General features: G+C 42.6%; 1 protein-coding gene across 1 annotated transcript; it reads right to left on the reverse strand.

Annotated features, from left to right (window-relative positions):
• Positions 1-1,676: 1,676 nt before the first annotated feature.
• Positions 1,677-19,969, reverse strand: CCNB2 (cyclin B2). Its single transcript, XM_060003742.1, has 9 exons — positions 19,844-19,969; positions 17,199-17,327; positions 16,980-17,093; positions 11,461-11,631; positions 10,639-10,797; positions 8,667-8,903; positions 7,143-7,283; positions 3,034-3,144; positions 1,677-1,942 (listed from the first exon to the last, which is right to left on the reverse strand). Exons 1-9 carry the CDS (start codon positions 19,865-19,867, stop codon positions 1,832-1,834), a joined length of 1,197 nt encoding a protein of 398 aa, XP_059859725.1. The 5' UTR covers positions 19,868-19,969; the 3' UTR covers positions 1,677-1,831.
• Positions 19,970-22,103: the final 2,134 nt, after the last annotated feature.

The following is a 22,103-nucleotide window of genomic DNA, read 5'->3' on the forward strand; positions in this document are numbered from 1 at the left end:
TACTGTGCTTAACATACTTGAGTACAACACTCTGAGGCAGACGCTCTTAGCCCCATTTTACAGACATAGAAACAAGCACAGAGGTCACACAGCTGCTAAGTAGACTTAAACCCAAGCAACCCAGCTTTAGAGTTGGTGCTCTTCAAATACTGGGGTTACGTCGTCTCATTTTCTAATTTCAGTGTTTTTATGATACTATGATTTCTACTTTCACAACTTATTTCACATTTATAACACATTAGTTTAGGTGCCTGCTTGGCAGATAAGTATCTTAAAGGTCTTTTTTATTAATGACATCCTGGAAGTATGAATTTCCTGAGTCAGGGTATTTCATATTTAACTAAGCAAAACATGTAATAAAGAAGCTATAAAATGTCTTTGGAATATGCCTGCAAAACCCATCCTTTCTTGATGAGAAGTTGGAGCTCAAGCGTCCCTGGGAAATAACTGCTTTTCAGAGCCAGGAAAGCTCCCTCTCATGCTCTCACTTCGTTACCATTCACACTTGTGACTAAGTTGGTCTAAGGCTGCCATGGGAACAAGCTTCACTAACTCAACAAGGGATATTTATAAGACTTTATACTAGGATTTAACATATAAAGACACCCAGTTCCTCTCCATGCTCGAAACTTAAAAGTTTTACTAGTCAGGCAGCCCTGGCCTGCCCAGGCCTCACTGGAGCCAGGCTCTCCTCCCGGGATGGGGCAGTCACACGCCACAGCCGAGTCACAGAGCCAGGCACCTGGGGACCTCAGTCGCGTAGAAGGCAGCTTTTACCACACTCTAGGTTGGGGAAACACTGCATTAAATGAGTTTACTGCAAAGCTGCTCAGCCTTTATAAATCTTACATGAGTTTGCAGCGTTTCCCAAATGTATCTGACTAACTCCTTTCCCTCAAAAAACCAGTTAACTTCTTGTTGAACTAGTAGTTTGGGCAGTCGTTGCTCTAAGAGACTCATTTATTTCATGGTTTTTTTGTGTGGTTTTTTTTTTTTAGGTTAGTGGTTGGAGACTGAGAATGCATTCCCTCTTTGATTACATTTAACAGTTTTCTAATGCCCACCAAAAAAATTAAAATAAACCATAATGTTGGTGTGATGAATTGGGATTGACATATATACACTAATATGTATTAAATGGATAACTAATAAGAACCTGCTGTATAAAAAAATAAATAAAATTCAAAAAATAAAATAAACCATAACGTACTTAGAACAACAGGAAAAAGCATTCCAAGTTTCACCTTTAACAGGATGTCACAGGCCTGCTTCCTTTTTCCAGCTGTGGCCCCTTAGCACTGCTATTCCTGGTCTCAACCATGCCTTGGAGTGAAACACATTATGAGGGTTACTTCTGGAAGCCATCAACCTTGTGGGCCAGGTGTTCCTGTATAGGAATTAGAAAATAGTTAATGCAGGTTCTAGAAAGGGAATGTCATGGTTATCCTCCCATTTTAAATTTTATATAATGAACCAATCTTTAGGAATGGGTGAGCGTTCACTGAAGCCAAGTTGTAGTTTTCTCCGAGAATGGTAAGGTCTTTCCCCAAGCCATCAGGGCAATAATTTACATATTACAATCATAATAGCTCAAAAAGAAATCAGTCAAACAAGCTTCTATTGATTTCTTCAGTATAGAATACCCAAATACACACACATAGGATACCTTAAGAAAATCAACAGCTTTATTTTTCCTCAATATACATTTAGAAAATCAGTCTGAGAAAAGGTTTCATGAAATAGACCAGAGGACTATATATAAAGTCAGGAGTTCCAAATCAGCAAGACAAAGTGCACAGACGAAGCACTCTTCCCTGAGGGCCTCGGCAGCCTAGGACCGTCCCAGCAGAGGTGAGGCAAGCTCTTGGATGGTTTTTGAGTTCAGCTGGGGAGTCGTGCTGATCTTCAGGAGTTTGCTGCTGGCATACTTATTCTTGATGGCCTGCAGAAGTCATCTGTGATTAAGCACACATCAGGAGCACCACCGCCCCGCCACCCCCAAACTCACACCTTATTCCTAGTCTAATTTACAAGTATCAAAGGGCCAGACCCACAGTCTTCAAAGGGTATGATGATGCCAAATCACTGAAGCCAGCAAGTGCTCTAGGGCATGATGTGTTGTGCTTGACAATTTCCTGCCATGCCTAGTGGTGGATAAAACCCAGCTGGTAGCACAGGTGATGGTTTCAAGGTCCAAAGAGCAGGCTTTCTCTCATGAGCTCCCAGAGGGGTGGGAGGTGGGAGCTGTGTTTATCATACCTAAGTGCCATCAGGACATAACGGATTTGCCAGCACTGGGAGCAGTAACTGGCCATAAAAGTGAGTGGCAACTAGTGCTTAGATCCCAGATGATACTCTCAGGACTGAAAACATGACACTTCCACGGTGTGCTAAATAATGCTGAAACTACAAGTAAGGAAGCAAATCAGGCCGTGAGGACACTTGGTACAAATGCCTTGCTCTCTGTCAGACCCGTGGTGAGCTCTGATATTTGGCCTCACACAAGCACAGGACAGCACACCCTCTCCTCTGGTTTCTCCTCTCAGGTCGGCCACACAGAGACAGACTCCAAGCTGCCAGGATGCTTCCTGAATGGACTGCTTCACCATGCTGGCTGTTCAGGTGCCTCTCAGTCATTGTCCTAAAAGGTGCTGGACAAAGGCCCTGAATGATGTCACCCGAACACCCAAGCCTTCCACAGGGCCACTTAAGCTGGACTCCTGCATGCCGGCCAGCCTTCCCTGCTTGCTGTGCACCCTACCCAGGATGCCGGGTCAAGCATGGATAATACATTGAACAGCTGCTTGGGCCTGGACATAGCGAGCCTGTCTACCTTATTTTAAAGAAAGTCAGTTCTTGGGATTTGTGCGTATGCTCCATCCCCAGCTGTACTAGAAAAATATAAAGAGTTTGTGCTAAAACAGACTCTCACACATGCCAAAATATTTACATGAAAATGCAAACACACATACATCCTCTCATACCCCAAACCCATAATCCAGCGCTTTGAACAGCTTAGGAAAGAGTACTTACGATGAATTTCGTTAACTTTTCATTTACTTTCACTACATTTTTGGCCATGTGCTGCATGACTTCCAATACTTCGTTCTCTGTGTATCCAGTGTAATACTGCTGCTTTAAGTTCTGGAACACAACGCAAACAGAAGAAGCAAGATAAAGCCTCCACTTCTTTAGGAGAGCACATCTTACACATGCTGACATTACTTACGTAAAAGCTATAAAAAATATTCTTACCTGCTGGAAAGTCAGTCTCAGCCCCAACCACTACCATGGTACCAGCAAAGCAGCCAGTAAATGCAGGATGACTCTGGCTCGGAGCAGGACTAAATTAAGACGTTACATAGCTCTCAGCTAAATCAAATGGAGAGGGTCCCAAATAATGATGTTTTAAAGAAGGTTGTATATGTAAGTAGGGTACTTCAAGTAACAAAGCTTTCATGCTTGCCTCTGTCACCACACTGAAAGGGGAAGGAAAGTGAGGCAGAGTATAAACAAACCCAACAAAGGGTTTACAGAGATCGGGGTCTAGCACATCTCAGTCCCCTCGTTAAAGCCCTGCCTGGCAGTGGCTGGTAGGGAGCTCGAGAGCACAGACATCTGTATTGTCGGTCAGGGAAAGGGGTTCAGGATTAAGAAATAAACTGGCCCGTAAGCAGCAATCTAAGCTACCAAACCCAGAAGAACGAAGACCTCCCAGCAGCACTCTCCTGTCGGGCCCTGTGTAGTTAAGCACTAGAGAACACAGAGCACTCAGAGAAGCATCTACACCCAGCCTCGTGGCCCAGCCTCCCAGAGACCAAAATTCAAGCAAAAGGACAGCTGTTGATTGACAACATGACTTACTTTGTATGAAGATATGTAACCTGACTTTATTTCAGATTTGTGATAAAATTCTAAAAGCTAAAACACACCCCTTTCAAATGCATAATATAATTGGGAAAATAAACCACGATATAACCTTAATCCTAAAACAGTTTAAAGGAAAAAAGAACTAAGCAGGAGTGAATCCTGATGTAATGCACAACCACTGGTATTTTGAAATCAATTGCCAGGAAACAGGGAGGCCTATAGTTAATAGGTTTAGGGCCAAGGAAGCACCTCTTAGAGTAATTTGGCGAAAATAAGCCATTGGTACCAAGAGCATGTGCCATAGATGTTACCAGTGGCCTTTTTGCCTTCAATTTTTATATCAAAAATTTTCAAATCTATAGAAAAACTGAAAGAATAAGATAATGAACATCTGTATATTCTTTGTGCAGATTCATCAGTTCTTAATATTTTGCCACTTTTTCTCTCCTCTTTCTCTTTTTCTCTCTCACTCATGGTGTCTGCAACTCGCTTTCAAATGGTTCAGCAAAAGTTGTGTGAGATTTTTGAAGCCATCAAACATCTGGACCATTTGAAAGTGAGTTGCAGACGCCATGACACATCACTTCTAAATGTTTCTCCTAAAGCATCTCCTAAAAAGTATTTTCCTCCCTAGCTACAATACCTTTATCACATAAGAAACATCAACAGTTCCATAATATCATCTAATATATAGTCAATATTCAAATTTCTGCAATTGTTGCAAAAATATCTTTTATAGATTTTTCTTTTTACATCCAGGGTCCAATCAAGGTACAGACAGTACATTTGGTTGTTGTTGTCTTTAGTCTTTAAAACTCCCATTTTCTTGGCTTTAAATGACATTGATTTTTTTGAAGGATCCAGGTCAGTTACTTTGAGAACGTCTCATTCTGGATTTGTCTGTGTTTCATGATGACTGGATTCATGTCCAACATTTTGGACATGAATTCTATTTAGGCGATAATGCATACTTCCTATTCTGCCTACTTCCACCAGAAGGCAGGTAAAGTCAGGTAGTCTCACCACTGGTGATACCAAGCTCAATCACTGGGTCAAGGTAGTAACCGCCAGACGTCTCCATCACAAAGATACAGTTTTTCTTCAGAAATACTACACATCGGGCTTCCCTGGTGGCACAGTGGTTGAAGGTCCGCCTGCCGATGCAAGGGGACGTGGGTTCGTGCCCCGGTCCGGGAGGATGCCGCGGAGCGAATGGGCCCGTGAGCCATGGCCGCTGAGCCTGCGCGTCCGGAGCCTGTGCTCCGCAACGGGAGAGGCCACCAACAGTGAGAGGCCCGCGTACCACAAAAAATACTACACATCTGTGGGGTGATATTTTGAGAACAATGTGAATCTTGTTTGCCCAAGTTATTTTACTTAATGCTATAAGCATCAATTGACGATCCTTGCTTGAATCAATTGTTACACTAGGGGTTTAAAAATAGTGGATTTCTATCTCTACCACTGTTTCTACTTTAATTAGCTGGCATTCTACTGATTTTTTTTTAAGTCCCTCCCTCCCTACCTTCCTTTCTTATCATTATGGGCTCATGCATTTTTTAATGCATTATAATCTATTACTGTCACAATTCTTTTTAATGCTCAACTTTAGTCAGAAGGAGCCCTTTCAAGCCAGTTTCTATGTCCTTTTGATGTGACCCCATTGATCTCTGAGAATTTGCTTGCTACCTGTTACAAACTGATCTAGGCTCATCTTGTACTTCCCCTGCCACAGCCCTGAAATCAGCTATTTCTTGAAGGAGCCCTAGTTCCGAGTATGTCATGGCACTGAGTATGCAAGATGTGAGCACTAGGTATCTTCATTGCTACTGGGTTGTCATTGTTTCTGGGCCTTTCATTATGAATTTATTGATCTTTCTAAAACAGACTGACTATTATAGGGTTTTCCTTTGTTTTTAATTGTTAACAATATTTTATCTTCTTACAGTGAAAATTTTAGTCCTTAATACACGAATCTTTGCTTTATCCTACAATAAAAATAGTTCCAGGATTATAATAACAGACCACTATTAACCTAGAAACAGACTAGTAAACCTCTTAAGTAAACTTTAAGTATGTTACCTTTTTTGGTCCTTTGTTTTAATTTCACATCCCACTAAAAATGCACAGTCGGAGTGCTGTGTTCAATAGTTACGGGAATTAATTCTTCCCTCTGATCTGTTACCACTTTGAATATATAGTGACATTGTTTTTGCTTAATTCCAGTTTCGGGTTTGCATAGAACATTCATATTGTTCAAAAGTCAAAGTTACATTACACTGTATACAAGTTAATAAAAAATTACAACCAGAAGTTCTGCTCCTATCCTCAACCTTCTACCCTGATACCTACCCTGAGGTATCCATCTTCATTAGTTTCTGGTCTATTCTTCTTGTATTTTTTGAAAAATTAGCAAATACATAAGCACAGATACATATCCTCTCTCTCTTACTCCCATTCTTTCTTACATAAAATGTAAACTCTACATACTGTGTAGAGGAAAAGGTCCACCACGATGCCCTGGCATTCTTACACATATCCACCACATAGGCCATGCAGACAAAGGCCTGAACCACATTGATCTGTCCTGGCAAAGTGCTTTGTGATCCTCCTGGAACATGATGGGGTAGCAGGCGAGGGGGCCGCCTCCAAGCCGTCTCCCACTCACTTCCCTATCTCTTCTGGGTAGGAGGCTGTAATGAGACCACTCCTTATCACCTCCTGGGCTCTGCTGGGGTGTTTGCTCTGCTGCTTGTGGGCTACAGATACAGACTCTAAAACTGCTTAGTGGCAGTGCAGAATGGGCCCATCCACAGAAGCGATCCTCTGACTCGCACTGCAGCCAGTGGCCCCTTTTGTTTCACTGTTATCCTTTTTGGTGTGTGAAACAAGAACCCAGGCAGGTGACATCCCTGGCTAATTTTATGAACCTCAAAGTGGCTCATTTCATCTTTACCGGGTAAACCAGGTCAGGCCTTGGCCCTGTTTTGTCTTATGTGCTTGACAACTTGCTTGTTTCACTTAACAAAATATCCCAGAAATCTTAGCGTATCAGTTCTTAGTGGCCTTCCTCATTCTTTACGACTCTGTAATATGTTTGCGTACCATGGTGTTGTCACCTAGGTTACGCCTGCATCATTCCAAGCAGCTCTTTTAAGCCTGTGGCCTTTTAGCAACTGCTTCAAGGATAGTGTGTGACAAATGCTAACGCCTTTTGTGTCTAGAGTCCCTAAAATACAGCTAATTAATTTCTTCTTAAATTCAACACTTACCCATTTTCCATGGCCTAGAACCTTCTGGGACAGGCAGGAAGCGGCTGCTGCCACCTTAGAAGGGTGATAATGCACCATGTCGTAGTCAGTGAGAGTCAGTTCCATCAAGTATTTGGCTAAAGTGTGCTGTTCAACATCAACCTATGAAAGAACAGATGGTAAGAAGCATGGCTGTTATGACTCTCTTGCAAAATTCTGGGTGAAGATCTAGAAACTCTAAAAAACAAAGATCTAGGAACTCAAATCCACTTCACTCACTTTTCCTTCCCAGGCACTGCTCTATTCCACAGTATGTTACAAACACAGAACATGAAGTCTTTTAAGAACTGATAAGTTCCCATATCTCTTCCCTCTTGCATCTAGAGATATGGGAACATATGTATATGTATAACTGATTCACTTTGTTATAAAGCAGAAACTAACACACCATTGTAAAGCAATTATGCTCCAATTAAGATGTAAAAAAAAAAAAAAAAAAAATGCCACGTGAAGAGAAAGAGACACATGAGGAGAAGACCATGTGAAAAGGCCCAGGGCCTAGAACAGATCCTTCTTTCACAGCCCTCAAAAGGAACCAGCACTGCCAAGACCTTGATTTCAGATTTTAGCCTCCAGAACTGAGAAACAATATATTTCTATTGTAAGCCACCCAGTTTGGGGTACTGTGTTATGGCAGCCCTCAGAAACGAATTCATATGTCAATGTTCAGCCCCTTAACTCTCTTCCCTTAAGAAATAGAGCTCAACTATTTACAATTACCAAGACATGGAAACAACCTAAATGTCCATCAACAGATGAATGGATAAAGAAGATGTGGTACATATATACAATGGAATATTACTCGGCCATAAAAAAGAATGAAATAATGCAATTTGCAGCTACATGGATGGACCTAGATATTATCATACTAAGCAAAGTAAGTCAGAAAGACAAACATATGATACCACTTACATGTGGAATCTAAAACGTGACACAAATGAACTTATCTATAAAACAGAAACAGACTCACAGACATAGAGTAGAGACTTGTGGTTGCCAAGGGGGAGGGGGAGGGGGGAGGGAAGTATTGGGAGTTTGAGACTAGCAGATGCAAATTATTACATGTAGAATGATAAACAACAAGGTCCTACTGTATAGCACAGGGAACTATATTCAATATCCTGTAATAAATCATCATGGAAAAGAATATGAAGAAGAATGTATATATGTATGTATAACTGAGTCACTTTGCTGTACACCAGAAACTAATACACTGTAAATCAACTACACTTCAATTTTTAAAAATAATTAAAAAAAAGAAATAGGGCTCAAAAAAAAAAGTCACTTTGCTGTACAGCAGTATTTAACACAACACTGTAACTCTACTTTAATAAAAAATTAAAAATAAAAGAACTGATAAGTGTTAGGACTTATCTAAAAGATGCACCCTATAAATTCATGAGTTTTCCTTTAATTGGGTCAGTGTTTCTGGGATGAGACAACAAACAGCAAAATAAAGTCTCCTATGGAATTGGAGGCACTTACCTCTCCGGCTTTTGATGCCCGCCTTAAGAAATGTAGTGGTAAAGGTCGACCCAACTCAAATTTCAGTTCCTTCAAAATTAGAGTTTCCATTTCTCGAATCTGAGAACTGGTGTAAGCATTGTCTGTGATGTAAACGAAGTCTTCAATATTTGGAGAAAACATCTCCTCATACTTGGAAGCCAAGAGCAGAGCTGTAATCCCAACCAGTTGAAGCTTCTTACGAGAGACTGGCTGAACCTAATTGAAGAAGAGTGTGTCAAAAGTCTTAACTAACAAGAGGATGGGGGCTCTGGGTGGAAGAAAGTAAGAGGAAACCAAGTCCTGAAGAAGAGCACGTTGTCTCTGCTCACACCCCTCTTAAGGGCACAGGAAGCTGAGTGTTGATCACAGGCACCACCATGGCTCGCAGGTGCCGTCTATCATGGAGTGCTTGCTATGTGCCAGGCACAGTGCTAAGATTCAAACAATCATCTCATCGAATCCTCACAAAAAACCTAGGAAGTACATATTTTTTACCCCACTTAGAAATAGATGGACTGAGAAAAGATGCAGACATCAGCCCAAGATCAGTCAATTGCTGACTGACAACCAAGCTCCCAGGCACTGCTCCACCCCCATCATCCTGGCTTGAGTGTCTGGGGAAGCCCCAATATGGCACTCAGCATGGTCTGAATCAGGATGAGGCCAAGCAAAAAAGCAGGAATTTAATGGATGACTAGGGCTGAGGAAGTACCTTAAGTGTCTCCTTAATCCTCACTAAAAGTACACTCATTATTCAGCCTGAAGAACCTTCCAAAGATGCTTCAGGGTCAGAGAAAATCTCAGCCTAGAGGATAAGTGTTTCCCTTAACTTTCTTTTCTTTTTAAACTAGGAATTTGTGTTTTTTTGCTTCAACTCTCAATATTGAAAATCTACCAAAAATATAACAGTGCTTTCGTATCCAGTGAGGATTGTATAATAAAAACCACTGACTCGGGCTTCCCTGGTGGCACGGTGGTTGAGAGTTCGCCTGCCGATGCAGGGGACACGGGTTCGTGCCCCGGTCCGGGAACATCCCACATGCCGCGGAGCGGCTGGGCCCGTGAGCCACGGCTGCTGAGCCTGCGCATCCGGAGCCTGTGCTCCGCAACGGGAGAGGCCACAGTAGTGAGAGGCCCGCGTACCACAAAGACAAAACAAAACAAAACAAAAAACTAATGACTCTGATTACTTAGCATTTTGCAGTATCTCAGGGTCAGTCTTATCAACACAATTATTACTGTATGGTTTGGGCTTGACCTACACCTGTATTATAAATGTTGACTTTAAATACATAAAGCCTTATCTGAAGGGCTACCCATTTGGTAGACAACGCACCAGTGGTTAATGTCTGGCATTTCTTCTAACTGCTCAGTGTTCTTACATTACCAGTTGAGAAATATTTTGATGATCACTACACTTCTCGGCTTAATTTCTTACCTCCCTCTTTACTTTAGACCTCACACTGAGTACACTCCCCACACATACCTCCAACCCCTTGTAAAAAGTCTGCCTCCTGCCTCTTCTACACCGATTCAATGCCACAGCCGGCTGGAAACTGTTAAGTCCTCTAGCCAAACTCTCATTTTTCAGATGAGGAAGCTTAACACCAAAGAGTACTGAACTATGGAAACTGTGCAAGTGGGCCTGGAGAACCAGCCTCCAAAGGCACCACAGGCTTCAGATGGACTTTCAGACCATCTGATGGTTTATCTCCTCCGATGAATGATTGCGGCAAGGCAGCATCTCCCCTGAGCACTTTTCAGCAGGCTGACCTAACAGAAATGCCCAGCATTGGTCAGCATCACCAGAGGTTTGACACACTTGGACTACTTCCTTTTCTAGCACTTGAAGTTCTTTGGCATCTAATTGGCTTTTGGTTTTTTCTTCAGAGGCACCACACCTTGGCAGTGCATAAATGCAAAGTTCACTGAGCTGCACGAAGTCCCTTACCTGTAAAAATCGGTCCATGATGGCGACGCACATGTACAGAGTTTCCTGCAGCAGCCTAAACTTGGAGTGGACTTGCACCAGCCAATCCACCAGGATGGCACGCATGCGTCCGTTTATCTCTCTTCCATCTAAAAAATGTGGATTTATGGATTGTAGAACCTGTAGGTGGAGTTAAAAGTTTAAAAAGCAGACCTCGATAAACAACAAGGTCCTACTGTAGCACAAGGAACTATATTCAATATCCTGTGATAAACCATAATGTAAAAGAGTATCAAAAAGAATACATATATCTATAACTGAGTCACTTTGCTATACAGCAGTAATTAACACAACATTGTAATTCAACTATACTTCAATGAAAAATAAGTTTTAGGGACCTCCCTGGCGGCGCAGTGGCTAAGAATCCACCTCCCAGTGCATGGGACACAGGTTTGAGCCCTGGTCCAGGAAGATCCCACATGCCGCGAAGCAACTAAGCCCGTGAGCCACAACTACTGAGCCTGTGCTCTAGAGCCCGCGAGCCACAACTACTGAGCCCGCGTGCCACAACTACTGAAGCCCACACACCTAGAGCCCATGCTCTGCAACAAGAGAAGCCACTGCAATGAGAAGCCCGCGCACTGCAACGAAGAGTAGCCCCCGCTTGCTGCAACTAGAGAAAGCCCGTGCACAGCAGGCCCAATGCAGCCAAAAATAAATTAATTAATTAAATAAAATAAATTAAAAAAAAATAAGTTAAGAAAAAAAGCTGACCTCATTTCCTTCCCAGCTATGTGGTAAATTCCACACTGCTGTACAACCAAAACACAAAGGCCCACTCACCTCAAGCTGCCTTAGATACTGATAGATATCCTTAACATAGTCGCTGCAGAGCTGAGGGTTCTCCCAGTCTTCAGTATCAATATCCTCAATTTTGCAGAGCAAGGCATCAGAGAAAGCTTGGCAGAGGTTCTCTTCCTTCATGGAGATATCCACAGGTGTGGGAGAGGGACCCTACACCCACAAATGAAAGTGTATGTATCACTACCTTGGGAGTAGCCTTGATCACAAATACAAGCAGGGCCAACTGGTTTAAAAGTATCATATGCATTTTTATAAATGATAAAGCCAAAACAAATACATTTCAGAGTAAGAGGTGAATAATTCAAGATGTAGGGGATGAAGTTTTTGGAGATATACTCCCCTGTTTAAAACCACTCTAGGGGGTGGGAGGGAGGGAGATGCAAGAGGGAGGAGATATGGGGATATATGTATAACTAATTCACTTTGTTATAAAGCAGAAACTAACACACCATTGTAAAGCAATTATACTCCAATAAAAATGTTAAAAAAAACACTCTAGGGGACTTCCCTGGTGGCACAGTGGTTAAGACTCCACGCTCCCAGTGCAGGGGGCCCGGGTTTGCTTCTCTCCAGCCTCCTGGGCAGGTCTCCCTCACCTCAAGCAGTCTCCCTCTTCCCAGAAGCCTCTTGTCCCTGTATCCACATGGATTATTTCCTCACCTTCTTCAAGTTTTGCTTAAGTGTTATCTTCTCAATTAGGTCTGTCCTATTTAAAATTACCATCTGCCTTCTATTCCCCCCACACATATGTTTCATCTCTTTTACTGTGTTTTTCCCCAAAGAATCGATAACCTCCTAATATACTATAGAGTTTATTTATATATGATGTGTATTATTTTCTGTCTACCTCTACCAGAATGTAAGCTTTATAACCTTACATTTATTCAAACTGATTTTGTCCACTAAGGTATCTCAAATACCTATGTCATCCCTGACACGGCAAATATTTACTGAGTGAAAGAAAGTTAGACACCTGGGTTCAGAGATTCCTAGAGCTGATAGTTCACTTTAGCAGTAGCCTCTTGTGCAAGTGTAATGTTTTCTTCTCATGAACCAATTTATTCTAAATTGAGAAATTGGCAACACAAAAGCAGGAAAGCACATTCCAGCCTATGAATAAAACAGAAGGAGGAAGCAAAGACTGAGCAAGTATACACCCAGTACTTTATTTTCTTATGCTGACTGGGTGATTATTTATAAAAATCACACAAATTAAAATTTTATGAAGTTTAAACAAGCATTTAGTAATGAAGCATAAACAATTACTTTTTTAAAGAATAAGAGGTACTTCTCAAAGTATAGCCTAGGACTGCAAGGCTATAAGAATATGTATTAAAGTAATAAAATACAGAAGGAAAGAGAAGGCAGTATAATAAACAATTTTAATTTACATTAAAGCTCAATGATTATAGTTTCCAGTCTTAGAGAAGAAGAAAACAGTAACTATATATAGATAGATAGATAGATAGATAGGTAGCAATTCAAAACATGCCCTTCCCTCTTAAACCAAAGGTCTTAAACTGAGGAAGGGCTAGGTGAGCAAGAGGTATACAGGTATACCTCATCTACTCAAGAATTTAAGAACTGTTAGAAGGAATAAGAAGAGCTACCTGGGGTACCAGGGAGAAACGTAGTGAGGTTACCAGAGACGATAGGACCTCAAGGAAAATGAGTAGGCAAAGGTACACAAGCACAAAATCCCAGGGGAAGCCAAGAAATAAAGGCAAGTCTGGGGGCTTCCCTGGTGGCGCAGTGGTTGACAATCTGCCTGCCAATGCAGGGGACACAGGTTCGAGCCCTGGTCTGGGAAGATCCCACATGCCGCGGAGCAACTGGGCCCGTGGGCCACAACTACTGAGCCTGCGCGTCTGGAGCCTGTGCTCTGCAACAAGAGAGGCCGTGATAGTGAGACCCGCGCACTGCGATGAAGTGGGCCCCACTTGCCACAACTAGAGAAAGCCCTTGCACAGAAACGAAGACCCAACACAGCAAAAATAAATTAATTAATTAATAAACTCCTATCCCCAACAACAACAACAAAAAAAAGTGACATCTTTAAAAAAAAGGCAAGTCTGGGAACTGCATGTTGATTTGGGACGGCAGAAGGTAGTGCGTGAGGTGACAGAAATGGGCTGGGAAGGTGAGCAAAACTTAGCTAAGGAGTTTAGATTTTATTTGAATGTAAGTGACCCCACTGAAGAAACTGAGCAAGAGTAATTAGAATCAGATGTGCATTTTAATAAGCCCATGTAGCTTCAGTTTAAGCTTACCTTTTTTAAGAATAAGCATCATCACTATCCCCAGGGAGGGCAATCAGTACCAGAAAGCCTAAGAAGGCAGAGGTTATCTTCATGTGCTTCAGACTGCCTTAGCAGCTTGAAATGTTTACCTGTGTCTACGCAGAAGTATATCTGAGTTTAGCCATATCCAAGGCCACCAGGATGAGACAAGAATAATTGCTCTGGGCCTTAATTTAGAACTTATTGAAAGCATTCCTTTTGGACTCCAACATAATCTAATTATTCTGAAATCCTTTCTAAGATCCCGCTTTCCTGTACAGATTATAGTCTAAGCCCTGTGGGCCAACTGTGCAATCCTGTCCAGAGTCTGCTGCATGCAAAGGTAAAAAAATGCATCAGCTAGTTACCCACTACAAAAGTGGTTCTAGAACAAAAACCTTCAAATTAGATTAATGAATGAGCCCTGTGGATTGTCAGAGACAACTGAAAAGTAGTAATAAAAACAATAAAGCTGTCAGATTTTGCTGAACTTGAGAACCTGCTCTTTGGTAAAGGATGGGTAGACTGTGAGTAAAGGCTACTAAAGTTCTCCTAGCACCAACATTTAATGAGTCGGGTCTGTTAAGAGAACGGATTAATATGAATATGCAAATATATAGGTATTTACACAAGTTTTGGTAAAACACAAAATTCCTTTATTTACTAAATTTATAATAGATAAACAATGTCAGTTAAGTGCAATGAGGAAGGACTCCAAGAAAAACTGTTGATTCCAAACAGACAGTTCATGATTTATAGCAATGACTGTGTACACGTGTGTACAAAAGCATACTCAGTTGTGGAAAGGCAAAATCAGTTACCATGATTGGCTTTAGGGAATGCAGTGGAGTGGAATTTTGGGGGTAGGGAGAATAGTTAAAATGAACTGACCCTTTATTCTATGTACTCTATTTCTGTATTGTCTTGCTTATTTATGCATGTTTCTTGTGTAATTAAAAATAAAAGGCACCCTATTTTTTTTTAAATATGAATAATTGTGCTCGTTTTCTTTTATATATAGTTTTTGTTTTAGGGAAAGTTAGCCCATAAAAGATTCTTATAGTTGAATAATGACTATCACCAAATTTAGTGTTTCAATCAAATCTGTAAATCTAAAACCTCATCAGAATTTCTAGCTGCCACTCCCCAGTACATCTCCTAAGCTTGCATCTACCTCTGCTACAGGGTATTATAGTGCATGCTTTCACTCTGACATTCTCGACTTGACTGGGAGCTTCCTGGGGACAGTCAGTGGTTCACTCACCTTGTTTCCCCAGTACCCACCAAACAAGAGGCTAGTAAAAAGCCTTCTTCCTTCCTTCAAACTACTCAGTCTGCCAAAGCCTCATGAGTCAGCAAAAAAGTTTTCTCCAAAAATTGCATGATAATAAGCTTCTGCAAATACCTGTGAATGGCTGGAGCCCTCTCCTTCAGATATTGCTGGCCCATTTCCAAATGCATTTCCCATTGGCTGTCTCTCTGTTACCTCAACAAGTCTAAATCCAAATGAGACACCTTCCCCAAAGCTACCTCAATCTCCTGAATTTCCTATATTTTATTAATTTATTCCATAAATGGTTCCTTAAATACTCAAGTGCTTAAGCTTCTCACTCCTCCACTCCAAGCAACATAGCCAAAGAATTCCTTCTGAATACAGGATGATGTGTCTGAAAGGAGTTCTGGTACATCCCAACACATTTGAGGTTGTTTCTTAGCACCCGTATAGATACTGGTATGTGGATGTCCACTTAGGGGAGATATGGGCTCGTTCAAGACATCCATCAGCCCTTGCTTAGAAAACTGCAGTACCACCTAATTAACGTCCCTTCCATGGCCACCCTGCACTGCTTACATCAGGTCTCTCCTCCTCAAAACATTCCACAGGTTCCTCACTGCCTAATGGGATAAAATCCAAATTCCAAGGCCTTCAAATCCAGCTGCAACCTTCTTCCCAACTTTTTTCCTGTTTCCTCACACAAACCATCTGACCCAATTTAGACTTGCTGACTCTTTGCCCCAAAGGACATAATTTATAGGCCTATTCCCTTTTTGGTGCCTTGATTCCTATTGCTGCTTTGTTCCCCCAAAAGGTGCCCCTTCCTATCAGCTTCTTCCTATCCTTAAAAATCCCACTTACTCCAGGAAGTTTCCCCAGACCACTCCATCCCTCAAGATTCTCTCCCTCCTTTAGATGCACCCTGCATTCAGTCATCCATTGCCCATGGGCACCTAGCAGCATGCCCTCGGATTATATATCTAATTTTCGGGTACAGATGCCCCTTCTGGATAAGTCTCCTCAAGGCAAGATGTCTCTTTATCAGCCTTAACACAATTGGATGTGTATAGTAAGTACTCACCTGTTTCTCAAACATATTCAATGTTTTTAATTTCAAACATACAATAATATATAAATATTTTGAGCTAGAAAGTGTGAAGTGGTCATTGTTGTATTCTCAGCACCTACAACAGTGCTTGCTTCATTGTAATTATATGAATGTGTGTAATCTATGAATGAGAGCATGCATGAACTAGAACATGGTGGAAGATGAACAGGCCAGTGGGTCCATTAGCATTCTAACTTCAGTTGAGCTACCCAGTCACGGAGACTACAATCTATCAACACAGAAGTTTGGCATTACTTTGTTCTTCCATGAGTGAAGGTCTCAGAATTGTAAGCTTCCACCATCTTCATGGACAAGTTCATTCTTATAGTGAGTTATTTTAATAAAACCTACCAAATTTTCCTCTGAGATCACTAAATTTATTTGGGTATTAAGGTAGTTAACTTTGTTATTCAAGGTCATAATATTATATTAAGGTACCATCACTGAAAAGATGTGTATGTTCATTTTCTACACTGTTGTTTTAAAGTAGAGCTCTAGCTATCACTGTTCTTCAAAAGTTGCACTGAGGGGCTTCCCTGGTGGCGCAGTGGTTGAGAGTCCGCCTGCCGATGCAGGGGACACGGGTTCATGCCCCAATCCAGGAAGATCCCACATGCCGCGGAGCCGCTGGGCCCGGGAGCCATGGCCGCTGAGCCTGCGCGTCCGGAGCCTGTGCTCCGCAACGGGAGAGACCACAACAGTGAGAGGCCCGCGTACCGCAAAAAAAAAAAAAAAAAAAAAAAAAAAAAGTTGCACTGACAGTAAAGGTACCCTTATATCCTAGCCCCAAACAGCCTACTTCGTTAAGTATGTTTGTAAATTCAGAACTTCCTACCTTTGGAGCCAACACTTCCATCTGCACTGGTTTCACAGAAGCAGTAGGTTTCAGGTGCTTGTTGACATTTGTTGTTTTGGTGGGTGGAACAGGTACTTTAGTGTTCTGAGCTTTCTAAAAGGGAAAAGAAATGTGAATAGGGCAAGAGGGCCAGTGTTGCCCCTCAGTGCTCTACAGAATCAGCCTAGGGTGTGCAGGTACAGTTCTCACAGTTGTTACCTTAGTTACTTGTGTGGCTCTGATTGTAACTCGATTTCCAATTTCTTCTAAAACTGCCCGCCTGATAGTCACATGGCTTTTAGGTTTAGAATTAACTCCCGTGTCAGTATTCTCCAAATCAGTGGACACCTAAAAAAAAAAAGGAAAAAAATTACTGAAGAGTTGAGATCATTTACAATACTTTGCTAGTGTCAGAATTGATTCAGGAAAGGTGAATATGCTGAGATCTATCTGCGAGAGGGAAAAGGTACATTTTAGGAAGTCTAAAAATGCTATTTGTGATTTATAACATCACTCTAAATTAGGCAAATCACTCCACCTTATCTATTTTTAAAAAATCCCACTAAGAGCTTCACAGATAAGTGATCATTTCTCATATGGTACCCACATCATTTGTCAGAGATCCCTGGATATTAATGGCATCTATTTAAAAAATTTCCTTGACAGAGAAGAGTAACAAGTGCAATTAAGACACAATACTAAAAAGCTGTTTTGGGCTTCCCAGGTGGCACAGTGGTTAAGAATCCGCCTGCCAATGCAGGGGACACGGGTCCGAGCCCTGGTCCGGGAAGATCCCACATGCCGCGGAGCAACTAAGCCCATGCGCCACAACTACCGAGCCTGCGCTCTAGAGCCCACGGAGCACAACTACTGAAGCCTGCGCGCCTAGAGCCCGTGCTCCACAACAAGAGAAGCCACCGCAACGAGAAGCCTGCGCACCGCAATGAAGAGTAGCCCCCGCTCGGCACAACTAGAGAAATGCCACGCACAGCAATGAAGACCCAACGCAGCCGAAAATAAATAAATAAACTAAATAAAAAAAATTTTTTTTAAAGTGTGGTTTCTGCTTTAAAAAAAAAAAAAAGCTGTTTAAAAACCAGATGTTTAAAACCTAAACTAGCTTTGATTCTTATGCCATGCTAGAAATAAGAAGTACTCAGGTAGACAAGATCTTTAGAGATACAGCTTTTTAGCCATGAGGGTGCCATAGCATGTACTCTCTATTTTATTAGGAATATTTAGAAAGAAAATAGTTTTCGTGGGTAAAATAGTTTTATCTCAAATTGAAAGTTTGAATTGTATGAAATAAAAATTGTTAGTTGGGCTTCCCTGGTGGCGCAGTGGTTGAGAGTCCGCCTGCCAATGCAGGGGACACGGGTTCGTGCCCGGGTCCAGGAAGATCCCACATCCCGCGGAGCGGCTGGGCCCGTGAGCCATGGCCGCTGAGCCTGCGCGTCTGGAACCTGTGCTCCGCAATGGGAGAGGCCACGGCAGTGAGAGGCCCACATACGGAAAAAAAAAAAATTGTTAGTTGACCTTAACCTGCTTTAGACAGAATGTCCTTAGAAACAAAACTTGTTAGTAAAAACAATTCACACAAAAAAGTTTATTTGATTATATGTGATAAACATTTCATGAGAAAAAAAACAGCATGTACTATCCCTGAAAATTGGGGGGGGGGGAGGTCTTAATCTTAAAAAATTTCCCAACAGGGGGTTTGAATGGACCTACCAGGATAGACAGAGGGGCAGGGAAAAACTCAAGCCTTACCTGAATAGACAGAATTTGACTATGAAAGCACCCGATGAGATAGATTAGACAAAAATTACTTATCAATTTGACTCAGATTCATAAAAGGGTTACAATTAAATACCGAGTGTAATCAACTTATTATTATTAGGATTCTCAAAAGTCACACTGTTCAATTTTTCCAGCAGTTCCTGAGATGTTTAAAAAGTGTTTCAAAGTTCAATTCTTATGGGTTGAAGCCTGGTAATCTAAATTAAGCCATCTGGAAGGGGAAATCCCCAGCTTTTAACAACCCTACAGCCAGGAGAATGGAGCTCAGGTGTGTCAGTGCCCTCTATTTTTCAGCAAAGAAAAAAGTAGATCCAGGTACAATTCAAACCCACAGAAAAAAATCCAAAATACCATTAACACTTTGTTTTTTGCAAAGACGAAATAAATGAATTTGGACCCTTCTCTCAGTCTGCCATATTGCTCCAAATTATATGCAAAATCTCTATTGCACTTGAGTAAAGAAATTACTTTTTTAAAGGGACAAACGCATACATTAGTGAACTTAGCCTTGTAACACTTCGTGTGCAGAAATAAATAGGAAACTAATAAAAGAGAAGTGAAAACACCTGAAAAACAACCACAGCTGTTGCTTGATCAAACATTAGAACACTTCACAGGCTGCGGAATTTCTTCAGTCCATCTCCCTACCCTCACCACGGATCCCTTAGCTGGCAAGGAGTTTGAGAAGAGAGGAAGGAAACCTCAAGAAGCTGTAACTCTCTAACAACAAAGCGCCCTCGGGGATCGCTCGCCGCGTCCTAGGCCCAGTGCTCCGGGGGCTCACTTGACAACTGCCACCCCCGAGGCGCTTTCCCACACTTCCCCCACCCCAGCGCAGGGACGGCCAGGCCAGGAGCCGGGACCCGGAGGAGCGGAAGCGAGGCGGGGAGAAGCCGGCCGGAGCGGATAGGACAGGCCGCAGGGCCCGGGCCGCCCGCAAGAAGGGGAAAGCGGCGCAGGTTGGGACGAAGAAGCTCGGAGCAGAGGAGAGAGAGAAGCGAGGCGGCCGAGGGCGCTGCGCGGCCGGGGCCCAGGCCTGCGCTGGGGGTCGCCGGCCCACTCACCGTCGGGCGTCGGAGCAGCGCCATGAGGGACGGGACAGGCAAGAGTGGCAGCCCGGCCCAGGGAGGGACGCGGACTGGAAACAGAGAGCACTAGCTTCCCCGGCGCCGTTAGGACTGCCCTCCGAGCCCGCACCGCTGGGAATCTTCGTGAAGTCGCCGAGTTCCAGGATTCAAATACCGCGCCGCTCGCGCCCCCATTGGGCGGCCCTACGTACGGCGCCCTCTTCCCATTGGCTAAGTAGGAGACATTCCCGTAGGCTGATTGGCTGAATTATCCAGACCCGTTTGGTTGTCATAACAACCGGTATTTTTCCTGCCTACTGTCTTTTTAAAAATCTCGGCCCTAAAATAAACAAAAATGAAATACCTCGTTGGGAAAGCAGACGTAGGACGCCTTGTCTGAATTTTGACGAGGATGTCAACGGATGTCTACGGATTACGGATGTCTACGTTTGTACTGGGTGGGCGGAAGTTGGTACTAAGGAACACCCTGGAAATGCCATTTCTGACCATTATTTCTCTTCCGGAAATTTCGCGTTCGAGTTTAGGTAGGGTTGGCCTGCCTGGGTTGGGGAACAGGCGCCTCTGGTTGGTTTAGGGCTGCACTGTGTTAGGTGGTTGAGACTCAAACGTGTGCTTAAGGAATGGAAATTGTGGTGTTTATTCAGAAGCTAAGATTCCTAGGAGAGGGGGAAAAAAATGATAAATGCAATTTGTGTGACTCGTGATTCATGTAAGCTCTCCATTGTGTTGCCGGCACCTAGCACATTGTTTCGTGTGGGTTGTGATCGGGCTCAATAAATATTCGTCGAATAAATTATCTTATGATGAGCAAAAGATTTTAAAATGAGAAAGACAAGTGTGATCCAGCCTTGGGCAGCAGGGTGAGAGGCTCGCGTTAAGACCAGAAAAGAGGAAAGACAAAGTGAGAGGAATGGGAAAGGAGAGAGGAAAGGAAAGGGTCCAAGGCCCACAGTAAAGGTAGTGAAATGACTTCTGATGATAGGCTCCATCTAACAATTTGAGCAAGTTTTCCCATCCTGCTCTACTCTAAAAAATGGTTTCTCTCTCTGTTACTGGGGTACTAATGACCCTTAAATGAAGTGATCTGAATTAAATTCCTTCCCTTGATCTAACATTTCTAAACCTGCTCTTTAGTAAAACAAATAATTGCAGCTACTACGTGGCATGGGAAGATGTTAGTGTATCCATTGTCCTATAACTAAAAATTAGATATTCAGTGAAGAAGTATTGGGAAGGGAAAGTATTGGGTTGGCCAAAAAGTGCCTGGTTTTTAAGTAAAAATAAAAGACACTTTTTTCATTTTCACCTAGAACTTTATTGAACAACGTATTCACCCCTTTGTTCCACTATCTTCTGCCATTTTTCAGGCAACTTCGTAATTCCATCTTCCCAAAACGTGTTATCTTTTTGAGCAAAGAACTGTTCCAGGTGCCTTTTACAGTCTTCCAGGCAGTTGAAATTTTTTCCATTAAGAGAATATTGTAAAGACCAAAATAAATGGAAATCTGAAGGTGCAATTCTGGTGAATACAGTGGATGAATCAGAACTTCCCAGCCAATCTGTTAACAGTTTTTGCCTGGTCATCAAAGAAACATGCAGTCTTGCATTATCCTGATGGAAGATTCTGCGTTTTCTGTTGACTAATTCTGGATGCTTTTCATCGAGTGCTGCTTTCGATTGGTCTAACTGGAAGCAGTACTTGTTGGAATTAATCGTTTGGTTTTCTGGAAGGAGCTCATGATAGAGGACTCCCTTCCAATCTGACCATATACACACCATCACCTTCTTTGGATGAACACCGGCCTTTGGTGTGGTTGGTGGTGGTTCATTTCACTTGCCCATGATCTCTTCCATTCCACATTATTGTACGGTATCCACTTTTTTTTTTAATTAATTAATTTATTTATTTATTTATGGCTGCGTTTGGTCTTCGTTGCTGCACGTGGGCTTTCTCTAGTTGTGGCGAGTGGGAGCTACTCTTCGTTGCGGTGCACAGGCTCCTCATTGCGGTGGCTTCTCATGTTGCAGAGCTCAGGCTCTAGGTGCGTGGGCTTCAGTAGTTGCGGCACGTGGGCTCAGTAGTTGTGGCTCACGGGCTTAGTTGCTCCGCAGCATGTGGGATCTTCCCAGATCAGGGCCCGAACCCGTGTCCCCTGCATTGGCAGGTGGATTCTTAACCACTGCGCCACCAGGGAAGTCCCTGTACGGTATCCACTTCTCATCACCCGTCACATTT

Source organism: Delphinus delphis, chromosome 2, assembly GCF_949987515.2.
Source record: "Delphinus delphis chromosome 2, mDelDel1.2, whole genome shotgun sequence".
In the NCBI taxonomy this organism is placed as follows: Eukaryota; Metazoa; Chordata; class Mammalia; order Artiodactyla; family Delphinidae; genus Delphinus; species Delphinus delphis.